This window comes from Strigops habroptila, chromosome 18, assembly GCF_004027225.2.
Source record: "Strigops habroptila isolate Jane chromosome 18, bStrHab1.2.pri, whole genome shotgun sequence".
In the NCBI taxonomy this organism is placed as follows: domain Eukaryota; kingdom Metazoa; phylum Chordata; class Aves; order Psittaciformes; family Psittacidae; genus Strigops; species Strigops habroptila.
Window position 1 is genome coordinate 2,655,484 of NC_044294.2, and position 11,960 is coordinate 2,667,443.

General features: G+C 53.9%; 2 protein-coding genes across 2 annotated transcripts; both read left to right on the plus strand.

Annotated features, from left to right (window-relative positions):
- Positions 1–2,669: 2,669 nt before the first annotated feature.
- On the plus strand, positions 2,670–6,460 carry LOC115602335 (gastricsin-like). The gene is made up of 9 exons (XM_030473350.1): positions 2,670–2,743; positions 3,036–3,189; positions 3,586–3,703; positions 4,559–4,677; positions 4,929–5,128; positions 5,269–5,391; positions 5,621–5,765; positions 5,968–6,066; positions 6,202–6,460. The coding sequence occupies exons 1-9, from the start codon at positions 2,688–2,690 to the stop codon at positions 6,352–6,354; spliced, it is 1,167 nt and encodes a 388-aa protein (XP_030329210.1). The 5' UTR covers positions 2,670–2,687; the 3' UTR covers positions 6,355–6,460.
- Positions 6,461–8,114: 1,654 nt separating this feature from the next.
- LOC115602323 (gastricsin-like) lies at positions 8,115–11,664 on the plus strand. Its single transcript, XM_030473329.1, has 9 exons — positions 8,115–8,170; positions 8,265–8,415; positions 8,901–9,018; positions 9,250–9,368; positions 9,798–9,997; positions 10,152–10,274; positions 10,355–10,499; positions 10,625–10,723; positions 10,991–11,664. The coding sequence occupies exons 1-9, from the start codon at positions 8,115–8,117 to the stop codon at positions 11,141–11,143; spliced, it is 1,164 nt and encodes a 387-aa protein (XP_030329189.1). The 3' UTR covers positions 11,144–11,664.
- The last annotated feature ends 296 nt before the right edge of the window (positions 11,665–11,960 follow it).

The following is an 11,960-nucleotide window of genomic DNA, read 5'->3' on the forward strand; positions in this document are numbered from 1 at the left end:
GGGGCTCGTGGAGAGCCCCAGCATCAGAAATTGCATCCAAGAGAAGGTCACTGGGAAGCGGCTGATCCTCGCCCTGGTTTGGGAAGTTCAACCTGGAGCCCAGTGGTTGATTTCAGGAACCGTTGTCGTGGTTGGACAGGAAAAAGAGGAATGTTTATTTTGGCACGGATGGAAGCTGCTCATCTGTGTCCTGTGAGCTCTGTTTTGGAAATAAACCACTAAAACCTGCTTGGGCAGCGCTGGGTGAAGGATCCGTGTGCTGTGGGTGAGGCATAAACACAGCTGCTCGTGTGCCATCGTGTGCTGCGCTCCCACCACCAGCTTCTCCTGCTTGGAGAACCCAAGCAGAGAGCGCTGGTGCTCCAGGCAAAGCGTCCAGAGCTGTTTGGAATGAACCGCACAGAGCGAGGCTGCTCCATGACCAAAAGGAGAGTGTTAAATCGGATGGGATTTGGCCTCTTCAGGAAGGGTTTTAGCTGACATGGTCCTTGTGAGAGCACCAGGCTCTAATGGCCAGGGCAGCTCCTGGCAGTCCCATATTCACGTATATTAGGTTCTGTACTAAAAGGCGCAGAAACCAGGGTGGTAAATTGTCCTGGAGCTGGTACCAGCCACTTCCCTGTGTTTTTGCCATGGATAAAGCAGAGTCCGGAGCAGATGAGGAAATTCAGGCGATGGCAGCATCTTTGAAAAGGTTTCTGTTCCCTGGTGGCGGGCAGGAGAGCTCTTTGGGTCCTGGAGAAGGCTGGATCCCACATTAGATCCTGTTTCTAATCCTGCTAAACGCTCTGTCACAAGCTACCAGCTTTTGGGAGGTGGTGCCCACTTCTGCTGGTTTAATGGGATTTGTTGGCTCATGTTGGAAGTGCTCAAGCCCTCCAGCTGCTCACAGCTCACCTCATCTGCTGGTTTTCCCTGCCGCAGTGTCCCGGGAGAGGTTGATGGAGTCGGCCATGGGATGCAGAAGGGATCTGGGCTCGTCTGGGAGAGATGGGATTCTTAGAGCTGGAGCTGTTTGCATATGGGCTGAGCCATTGCATCAACACAGAGAAGAAACACAAAGTAAAGGAGGAGAAATGCCCAGAGCTTGGTCCCAAGGAGAATCCTGCCCTGGAGCAGGAGAGGTACGTGCTGAGTCCTGCTCCATGTAGAGATGAGATCTCTGATTCACTGAACATCCTCCGCTCCTATTAGGCTGAATGCCTCAGCAGACAAGTGCCGTGTCTAACTTTGGGTCAGGAAGTGCCAAAAGTAGAATGCATCTCTGTGTGCTGTAGAGGGCACCTTCCTCCTTTGTCTTTTGGCAGGGCCGAGTCCCCGTGGGGACCTGCAGATAACAGTCGGTGTATTGACGTTTTGATAACTGCTCTTTGCTTTCAGCCAGAATTTGCTTTTTATCCAATCTTAATAAGTTGATCTTTCTATCAATCCTGCTAGCAAACAAGATAATTGCTTTATTATAGTCTCAATATCCAGCAAAGGACACACACTCCCCGGTGCTCCCGAGGGAATGCGATCCATGCAGAGCACTGGCACGGGATGAGCACTGGATGAGGATGAGTGTGATTCCTGCGCTGCGGAGAGCCGGGCTGCTCGCAGCAGGAATGCAAGCCAGGAGGTCTAGAAAATATTTAGGTTATAACTCAAAACGTTTTGGTCTGTTTGCTAGAAAATATTTAGGTTATGACCAAAAACATTTGGATTCATTTGTTAGAAAATATTTGGGTTATAACCGGAAGGGTTTGGGTCTGTTTGGGGTGTTTGTTGGCAGTTCGGGAGCTCTGTGTTTGTGGTTCTCTTCTTTTCACATTAAAAAGAAAAGCAAACAAGGAATTTCCTGACTCGCTGGGCTGGTGTGAGGACCCGGAAGGTGGGTTAAACCCCAGGGGCTTCCCCCATGGAGGGTTAAACCTCCCCCATGCAGCGAGGTACAGCCCTCACCTTAATGCAGCATGGAAAAGGGAGCAGTTGCTCCACAAAATAAACAAAAATAAGTGGAAAAATGTGGGATTTGTGACCAAAATAGCACATAAGCAGTGGCAGGATCAGGGTGAGTGATATATGGAAATGAGCTGTTCCAGGAGGAGAGGATAGTGAGGAACTGGGAGGCTGATGGAGGTTGGTGAAGAGATGGGGAAAGACGGGGCTGGAAAACACCCACAAGAAAACCAGAGAAGGAACCTCCTGGGCTCCCTGAGGATGAGGAGCTCCAGGTCTCTGCTCCGTGCCCTGGCAAAGCCTCAGCTCCAGCAGCATTCCCTGCTCCAGGCCAGGTCCGGTCAGGCAGAAGAATGCGGGGAAAAAAAGGCTCCTTCCTTTCGGGAAAAGCTTTGGGCAGGTTTTGCTGGGCAGAGATAACGTCCCAGCACGGTGACGCTTGGGTCACTCCTGTCTGCTGCGATAAGAGCCGGTCACCAATTGGATGGTGACACTTCGATCTCGCTAACAAAGGCGGGTGCCACTCGATTCTCACCTTGTGCCCCGCGACGGGAACGCCTCAAAACCCTCATCGCCCAAAGCACAAAGAAACCCTTGAAGCCAAGGGTGTGTGTGGCAATGGAAAACAGAGGTCAGCAGATAAGGGGGATCGCTGCTTCCCAGTATAAAACCAGGGAATCTGGGCAGCTCACCCCATCTGCTGTGGTCATCGAGAGGGTTAGCGTGGACCAGGGGACAACTCCTGCACCATGAAGTGGCTCGTCCTGGCCCTGGTGTGTCTCCAGCTCTCGGAGGGGCTGGTGAGGTGAGTGTCCTGCAGCAGAATGAGCAGGGAGTGGGTAGATAACAGAGCTGTAACCTGCACGGGCTGTGCTGTGCTGCTGAGCACCTCTAACCGGGTGTGACTCCAGCCTCCTGCATCTCCTCTGACCATCGCGGTTCTGGTCCAGGCTGAGTTCGTCGCTGGGAGGGGATGTAAAGAGCAGCCAAGGGGAGGGCTCTTGTCGTGGAGGGGCTCAGAGACAATCTGGCAATGCGCAAATCTCCTGATTTCCTGCTGTGTTTTGTTGGTTTGGTTTGATTTTCCCTCTGTGCAGACTCAAACTGAAGAAAGGCAAGTCTATCCGGGAGAAAATGAAGGAGGCTGGAGTGTTGGAGGACTACCTGAGCAAAATTAAACATCAGGCAGCTGGGAAGCACCACTTTAGAGAGGGCTTTGTGGTGTATGAGTCCATAACCAGCCATCTGGATGTGAGTACCCCATTTCCCACTGCTGCCTGCCTGTATACCATGAGCACCCCTTTCCCTCCTCCGTCCCAGCTGCCTGGGATCCGTTCACCTCAAGCCTTCAGGAGCGAGAGATGGATTTTCCCAATCTTCTTTAAGCTTCTACTTTACACTGTAGAAGAGTTTTGCCCCAGCCATGAAAAGCGAGGCTTTTCTGTGTGAAACAAAAGACGCGACAAAATACATAGTTAATATTACATCTTTCTAGAGAAAAAGCAGGGTGAGAGTTCAGTCCATCCCTACTTCGTCATCTCCAATAGAGAGCCTGGCATTCCCCCTGCACCGCCCTGCAATGCACTTGGGTGCCTGATCTGTCCCTGATCCTGTGGCCAATGGAGATTCCCATTCTCTTGTCCGCAGTCCTCCTACTTCGGGGAGATCAGCATCGGGGACCCTCCCCAGAACTTCACAGTGCTCTTCGACACCGGCTCCTCCAACCTGTGGGTGCCCTCCACCTACTGCCATACCTTGGCGTGCTGTGAGTACCGCATGTGGCGCACAGCTCCCAGCAGCTGGGCTGGTTCAGCCTGGAGAAGAGAAGGCTCCTTAAGGGGAGACTTTAGGGCAGCTCCAGTGCCTAAAGGGGCTCCAAGAAACCTGGCGAGGGGCTTTGGACAAGGGATGGAGGGACAGGACAAGGGGAATGGCTTTAACCTGCCAGAGGGGAGATTGAGATGAGCTCTGAGGCAGAAGCTCTTCCCTGTGAGGGTGCTGAGGCGCTGGCACAGGGTGCCCAGAGAAGCTGTGGCTGCCCCATCCCTGGCAGTGTTCAAGGCCAGGTTGGACACAGGGGCTTGGAGCAACCTGCTCTAGTGGAAGGTGTCCCTGCCCGTGGCAGAGGGTTGGAACTGGATGAGCTTTAAGGTCCCTTCCAACACAAACCAGGCTGTGATTCTATGTGCCCGGCTAATGAAGATGGCCAAATCCCTACGACCGCTGTGGGTGCAGAAATGGGCATGGCCAGGTGAAGGAAAGAGGAAAGCTGTGACTCACGGAGCTGATGTCCTGCTCCCTGGCAGAACTCACCCGATGTCGCTGATGGGAGAGCGATGGGGATGTAACTGCTGATGGCTTTGATCACGCTGGGCAGTTGATAAGGTTGGGATTACAACGTCTGTTCACTGCAGAGGGATGCAGGCAAAACCGGGATGCAAACCCTGCCTCAGAGGTAACTGTGAGGCAGAGGAACAGCCTGTTCTGCTCTTCCACACCTGCTCCGTGTGGGAGAAGCCGCTTTCCCAGGTGTTATCCTGGCAGAGCGACTGCCAGTGAGACCCCATCGCAGCGCAGCGAGCGCGTACCCAGGAGCTTTGCCCTCTTCTCTCTCATGCAGTCAACCACGTGAAGTTCAAGCCCAGAATGTCCTCCACCTTCATCACCAACGGCCGGTCCTACAACCTCTCCTATGGCAGCGGCACACTCACGGTGCTGTTGGGCTACGACACACTAAGGGTGAGTTCACCCGCGATGCCCTCGTCTTCCTGGCCGCCGTGCCCGCAGTTATTGCCACTATCAGTTACCCAGCTGGGTTTTAACTTGGTTTTCATCCAATTGCTGCTCATTTCCCAGCTGCCTGGTGATGTTTCCACCAGCAATAACCTTGCACTTGGCTCCTTGGGCTTTCAGAGCATCCGTCATCCTACCCAACCACTGCTTGGGTTCCCTAAGCGTGCAGGCTGACCGGGCATCTCCTTCCCCTCCAGATCCAGAGCATCACGGTCACAAACCAGGAGTTCGGGCTCAGTGAGAACGAGCCGACGCAGCCTTTCTACTATGCGGATTTTGATGGGATCCTGGGAATGGCCTACCCCTCGCTGGCAGTGGGAGGGACACCCACCGTGCTGCAGGGAATGCTGGAGCAGAACCAGCTCGCTCAGCCCATCTTCAGCTTCTACTTCTCCCGGTAAAAAACCCGCACATCCTAATGCACCAGTGTCCCTCTGCCTGTCCCCATGCAGCTGCCTGTTGGGTTTGTCCCTCGCTACCCCATGCACATTGCACCGATTTACCCATTTCTGCTGCTGTAACTCTGTGTTTTTGCAGCCATCCCACCTACTACTATGGAGGAGAGCTCATTCTCGGAGGAGTTGACCCTCAGCTCTACCGTGGGGACATTGCATGGGCACCAGTGACCCAAGAGCTCTACTGGCAGGTCACACTCAATGAGTGAGTTGCGTTTGTACCTGATGGGCATGGTCCACCCGGATAGCTCCTGTAATGAGGGTGGTACATTTGTCCTCCAGATAAGCTCAACAGCTTTCTGCAGCAGGCATGGGCTTGAGGCAGGGCTTTGGCACTGCACTTCCGAGCATCCCAGACATATAGATCCAGCCAAGACAGATTCAGTTGCCAGTGGGTGCTTGAAGTGACATCCTTCTCCCTGTCTTCCTCCCAGGTTTGCTATCGGGCAGTCAATGACTGGCTGGTGCAGCCAGGGCTGCCAGGCCATTGTGGACACGGGGACGTTCCTGCTGACGGTGCCCGATGAGTATGTGGAGAGCTTCCTCCAGGCCCTGGGTGCCCAGCTCACCAGCTACGGGGTGAGCACACAGGGGATGCTTTGGGGGTGCCTTGGAGCTGCAGGGAGACTCGCGAGTGAGCTGTGGGCCCCTAAAACTCATGTGGCATCTGCAGAGCATGGTACTGTGGGCATGTCAGGGAAGGATGACACACCACATATGGGGGTATCTCTCCATATGGAGGTTACCCAGCGGCAACCTCCTCTTCACCCTCTCTCTGCAGTATGCAGTTGATTGCAAAGAGATCAAGAACATGCCGCCCATCATCTTCGTCATCAACGGAAATCAGCTCCCACTCCACCCCTCTTCCTATGTCTTGAACGTATGTATTAGCATAGCAGCTCCATCCTGCCGAGTCTGTAAGGGCCAGGACAGGAGCTGGTGCTTCCCTGCATCCCACCCAAGAGGGTCCTGCTGCTTGTCTGAGGCTCTGACTCCCATTATTTCTCTCTTACAGAACAACGGCTACTGCACTCTGGGGATCGAGGTCACCTACCTGCCTTCCCAGAACGGGCAGCCGCTCTGGATCTTGGGTGATGTCTTCCTCAAGGAGTATTACACCATCTTCGACATGGAAAACAACCTCGTTGGCTTCGCCCGGTCGGTGTAGAAGAGCAGAGCCGCAAAATCCAGCCCCATTCCTGGCCAAACACACCTCAGCCAGCATTCCCGGAGTGCTGCGGGGTTCCTATGGACCTTGACGTTCCTTTCTGTGCCTGCACGGCTCCCTGTCCCTCCGGGATTTCTGTGTTCCCACAGTCTCCTGTTACAAATAAACCTCAACATCCCCAATCATCTCCTGCTTCTGTCCTCCTTGTCCTCAACGAGGGACAAGCCCAGAATGAGAGTCCTGAGCCTGATTCCTGCCAGGGCTTCGCTTTGCAGGTGAGAAGCACCATTGCAGTGGATCAGGGCACCGAAACATCAATGGGGTTGGTCTCAGACACCAACCATAGCTGCGGGGATGGGGATTCCTTATAAAGCCAGTTCTGCTCTGTGCCCTTGGGCACTGGTGTGTGTCTGGAAAGGTCATGGAGGTCCCTAACCTTCATCCTCCTCCAGCCGCTGCTTGCTGCGCCGAGGCTGATGTTCCCCAGCTCCTACCCAGGCAAATACAGAGTAAGCTGGTGGCGGTGGACATCGCTTTGCCTGCTGTTTGTGGTGACCTTGGTGATGCTGTCTTGTCCGGTGGGTCCCCATCTCCATCCCTCTTGCTGGCATCGGGGAAACCTCATCAGAGGTGCGTGTGGGCAGGCACTGATCTTCCTTGTAGCTGGATAAGGTCCTGTGATTAAGGCAAAGTGGGAATATGAGACCAGCTTAGGTTAGCCATGACATCCAAATAACCCCTAAACCCTAAGTGGGGCTATTCAGGTAAAGCAACAGCTGGAGTATCAGGAATGGTCTGTGGCTGAAGGGGATGGGGACCACCTTGGCCAGGGAGGGCTTGGATAACACTGCTCTTTCCTGGCATCCAGACTCATTTCTGGGAAGCTCTTTAGCACTGGAGCTCATTATCAGATGTATTAATAGCTCTGTCATTTCACCAGAGAAAGGACACAAACTCCTCTGTGCTTTGTGTCAAAATATTGACACAGGCTGAGCACGGAAAGACAGGGGTGGGATGTGTGGATCTGGGATGTGGGAGTTCCTCCCTCTGAAGTGGGGGGGTTCTGAGCTGAAGCTGCTCCGGCAGCAGCAGTGGCACAAGGTACAGGTGAAGGTTGACCATGAACCTGCTGGTCTTTGCTCTTCCCTTTGCTCCCTGCAGGATCCATCCAAGCAAAGGAAGATCCATCAGGATGCAATGGAGGAAGAAGGGGTGCAGGGGGGTTTCCTGAGCTGCTGCAGGCTCGAAGCACTGGTCCGACCCCAAAGTGTGGATGGAAGCAGCTCGGCTCTCCTGGGGTCCATCCCTGCTGCTCGCAGGGACTGGGGAGCCTGCAGGAGCCCTGCATCACAGGGCAGCGGGGCGGCTCCTGCCTTCCCGGAACACCAGCATCATGAATTTCTACTTACCACAAAGGGTGTGTTTTGCCTTTGTTTTCTGGAACGATCGAGCTGGTGCTTGAAGGCAAGAGAAAATACTTTTAACTTCTTGATAACAGAATAATTCTGCTTTTTATCAGATGTCACATATTTGGTCTCGGTATCAGAGGCACTGGACAATTAGTGACTGAATAGCTGGGTAAGGAAGGGAAATCAGGGCGGCTGCAGTGACAAACACACTGAGAGCCTTGGTGTGGGTGGGTGCAGCGATAGGGGAAAGGGGTGTCTGAAGCAGGGACTGGGCACGGCTCCCGGCTATATACACCCTGTCCTGGCCGAGGTGGTGCAGGAGCTGCCACGGAGCCACCAGCACCCAGGGCCATGCGGTGGCTGGTGCTGGCCCTGCTCTGCCTCCAGCTTGGCCAGGGGATGGTGAGGTGAGCCCAGGGTGGGTGCCAGGGCGCAGGGTCTGTCCTCAGCACATGTGGATGGGTCCACTCAGCATCTTGCTGCCATCTCCACCCCGCGCAGGATCCCCCTGAGGAAAGGCAGGTCCATACGGGACGTGATGAGGGAGAAGGGGGTGCCAGAGGGTACCCTGAAGGATCTCAGAGGGGACCCTGGTAGGAAATACCAGCTCAGTAACGCTGTGGCTTATGAACCGCTAGCGAACTACCTGGATGTGAGTATTGAAGCTTCTCCTTCCTCCTCTGAGCCAGCCGGTGCCGGTGTTCGGGAATGTCCTCCTCCTTTCCCGGCTGCTGCAGGAAGGTCCAGCTTGGCTCCCTTCCACCTCCCAAGCCGAGGGGTTGCGCTGGGCATAGGCAGGAGTTCTGCTGTCTCTGCAGCCTGGCTCTGAAGGCTGGTTGGTGCTGGGACACAAGCAGGAAGCAGCACATCTCATCCTGAATTGGTTTTTCTTCTCAGAAGTAGCAGATCTTGATGGTTTTAGAAGATCGGCTACTTCTGGCCCTGCTGCGGTCTTTGTACTGTAGGCAAATCGCTGCCCCTTTCTATGCTTCAGCTGCCCTGGATGCACTCAAGGACCATGAACCCTTCCAGACCCGGAGCAGTTTGGGTTTCTCAGCTAGCAGAGGGCAGAGAGCTGAAAACTCTCATTCAAAAGACCAGGCAGCAACAGAAATCCACAAACGCTCTTGTTCACAGTCCTTCTACTTCGGAGAGATCAGCATCGGGACCCCCCCGCAGCATTTCCTGGTGCTCTTTGACACCGGCTCTGCCAACCTTTGGGTGCCCTCCACCTACTGCCAGACCCCAGCCTGCGGTGAGCATCCATTGGGATACAGCAGTGCCAGGGCCAGGCGTCCCTTACATGTAGTGGACTGGAGCTATGACAGGGAATACAGTGAGAGCCGATGGGGTTTTGGGTTTGTTCTCTGCTTGTAACCACCGGTGGGGCTGGCTTTGGATGGCCCCTTCCCAGTGAAGCCTGTTGCAGGGGACCGGGACGCTGATCTGAGGGCAGGATGTGACCTGGGGACTTCTCTCCATGCAGTGGATCATGCCAGGTTCAACAGCAGCCTATCAACCACCTTCTCGGGCACTGGCACGACCTACACCCTGAGCTATGGGTTCGGTGACCTGCCGGTGGTGTTGGGGCATGACACTGTGACAGTAAGTGACTTCTACGTGTGCAACCCGGGTAAGACGTGGCTGCGGTTGTGACCCACCTCATTTGGTTAAAAAATGTAGGGGGTAGCTGAAAGTACCGAACTTTTTGGTTTGGATATTAGTGCCTGAATCTCTCATGTTTTGACATAAATTTACTCGGAGACTGGGATCTGCAAACCAACCCAGTCTGAGCCACTGGGCTTTTCGTCACTGCTTTGGGTTAATGGATATCTTTGGCCGTGTTTGCTTTTTACACTGGTGGCTGAGCTTTGTCATTACAGGACATAAGAAATGAGACCTGCATGCACTGAAAATGTGATTTTAAACTAATTTAACTGAGGCAAACAATTTTGGGGGGTATTTTTATGGAATAATAAGGGTGATGGGACAAAGACTATGAGCCATCTCCCAGCATCTTTCCTCTCCCTTTAGATCCAGAACATTGTCATCAGGAACCAGGAGTTTGCCCTGAGCCTGGATGAACCCACCAGACCCTTTTACTACCAGGACTTCGATGGGATTTTGGGCATGGCTTACCCACGTGCTGGCATCCCTGGTTACAACACACTGATGCAGAACATGCTGCAGCAGAGCCAGCTTGCTGAGCCCATCTTCAGCTGCTATTACTCACGGTGAGACCTCTGACCATGGGGCTCTCTCTTCCATAGGCACAGCCTAGATCTGTCCTTATTCCCTCTCCCTCCACATGTTTCCCCTCCTTTATGCTACACAGCTTTCTCCTGAGCGTCCTGCCTGAACTTTGGGGTTAATTTTGTGTCTTTCCAGCAACCCAACATATAGTTATGGTGGGGAAGTCATCCTCGGAGGGGTTGACCCCCAGCTGTACTCCGGGGAGGTTTTATGGGCTCCTGTGGTCCAGGAATTGTACTGGAAGATCGATATTGAGGAGTAAGTGCTGTATCATGGCTCGGAATGGGCCTTGGAGCGGGGGGAGCCTTTTCTGATGCCTTTGCTGCTGCTCTCTCCAGGTTCTCCATCGGGCCGTCAGCCACCGGCTGGTGCAGCCAAGGCTGTCACGGCATTGTGGACACAGGGACATTCCTGCTGACCATGCCAGGACAATTCCTGTCAGCATTCCTGCAGGCGCTGGGTGCGAAGGAGAGCGACAACGGGGTAGGTGGGAAGGATGCCGTGCACATGAGGGGCTGATGAACGCCATGGGATGAGGAAGCTTTTGTTGGCAATGCTGAGCTGTGGGGGGCTCCCAGCATCCCTGCCCCTCTTTGCTTCTTTTGCAGTTCATTGTCAACTGCAGCGACATCCCGAGCCTGCCCACCCTCTACTTTGTCATCAGTGGAGTCCAGTTATCGCTGCCTCCCTCTGTCTATGTCTTAAACGTATGTGTGATTTATATAATTCCCAATGTGTGTTTGCCATTATGGGGCAGTTCTGCCCAGGAGAAAGTCAGTTTATTGTCAAAGGCAGAAGCTCCCAGCAGCCCAAGTGCTGTATTTCCCAGCACCTGATTTCACAGTGCCTTTGCATCCCTGTACATGACTGTAAGGAGGGTTTAATCCCAGCCAAAGCAGCCACGAAGGCCTGGGCAGCATCACCCCCCCCCAGTCCTCACTGGTACTGAAATTTGCTCCTTTTCTCCCCTACAGAATGATGGTTTCTGCACCGTTGGGGTTCAGAGCACGTACGTGCCCTCTGCCAGCGGGCAGCCTCTCTGGATCCTTGGCAACCTCTTCCTCCGGCATTATTACTCCATCTTTGACATGGCCAACAACAGGGTTGGCTTTGCCCTGTCAGCTTAGGGATGCAGAGCATCACCTGGGGGCTATTTGCCCCTGTGACACCTTGTCCTCCCTTGGAGCCGTGCGTGGTGATGAGTAGTCTCCAAATCTCCTGTACTGAATAAAGAGCTGCAAATGTAACTGCCTCGTGTCTCAGCTGAGCAGGACCTGGCACAGCTCTTAATAAAACAAAGTCTGAGATGATGCTTGATGTTTCCAGGCACTGCCTGGGCTTCCAGATGTGCAAGGAGCCTTTGAATATGCAGCAACGACCAGTTTGGGATCACCTTTTTGATTGGGAACCAGATCCCTGCTGGGACTGGCTGGAAAAGCAGGATGACTGGAAGAGATTCAGGCTGCACCATATGCTGAGCCACGGCTTGGGGACCCCAGGGCTGAGCCGACACGGTCGCTGGAGGCTTCAGGAACCAGTTCGGAGCAGGATGTGCAGAGACAAGGAGCTGCATGTGAACAGCTCCCGGGTCATTAGGTTTGGGGGAATTGCACACACATACTTGCAAATAAATTAGGGATTGGAAAGAGTCAGGCTGAGGAAAACGCCCTGGTTTTGTTCTTGAGGGTTTTGTTCTCTCTTCATCGCTGCAGCCACAAAGAATGGACAATGAGAAGGAGGCAGGTCCTCAAGGTCCAGCATGGGAGATGCATCACCGAAGAGCTCCATCACCCGTTGTCCAACACCCATCTCCCAGTCAGATGACAGTCACCCTGCTGGTGCATGTGACCACCCGTTAAATTGGCTTTTAGCAGCCAAATCCATGACGGTGGGTCCTGCGGGGCTCAGATTCTGAGAGCGAAATGCCATCCTGCTGCCATGGGA

Coding starts and splice junctions, on each gene's coding strand:
- LOC115602335 (XM_030473350.1), top strand. CDS start 2,688: ATGAAGTGGCTCGTCCTGGCCCTGGTGTGTCTCCAGCTCTCGGAGGGG. Junction 2,744..3,035: donor CTCTCGGAGGGGCTGGTGAG/GTGAGTGTCCTG, acceptor CCCTCTGTGCAG/ACTCAAACTGAAGAAAGGCA. Junction 6,067..6,201: donor CCTCTTCCTATGTCTTGAAC/GTATGTATTAGC, acceptor TCTCTCTTACAG/AACAACGGCTACTGCACTCT.
- LOC115602323 (XM_030473329.1), top strand. CDS start 8,115: ATGCGGTGGCTGGTGCTGGCCCTGCTCTGCCTCCAGCTTGGCCAGGGG. Junction 8,171..8,264: donor CTTGGCCAGGGGATGGTGAG/GTGAGCCCAGGG, acceptor CACCCCGCGCAG/GATCCCCCTGAGGAAAGGCA. Junction 8,416..8,900: donor CGCTAGCGAACTACCTGGAT/GTGAGTATTGAA, acceptor TCTTGTTCACAG/TCCTTCTACTTCGGAGAGAT.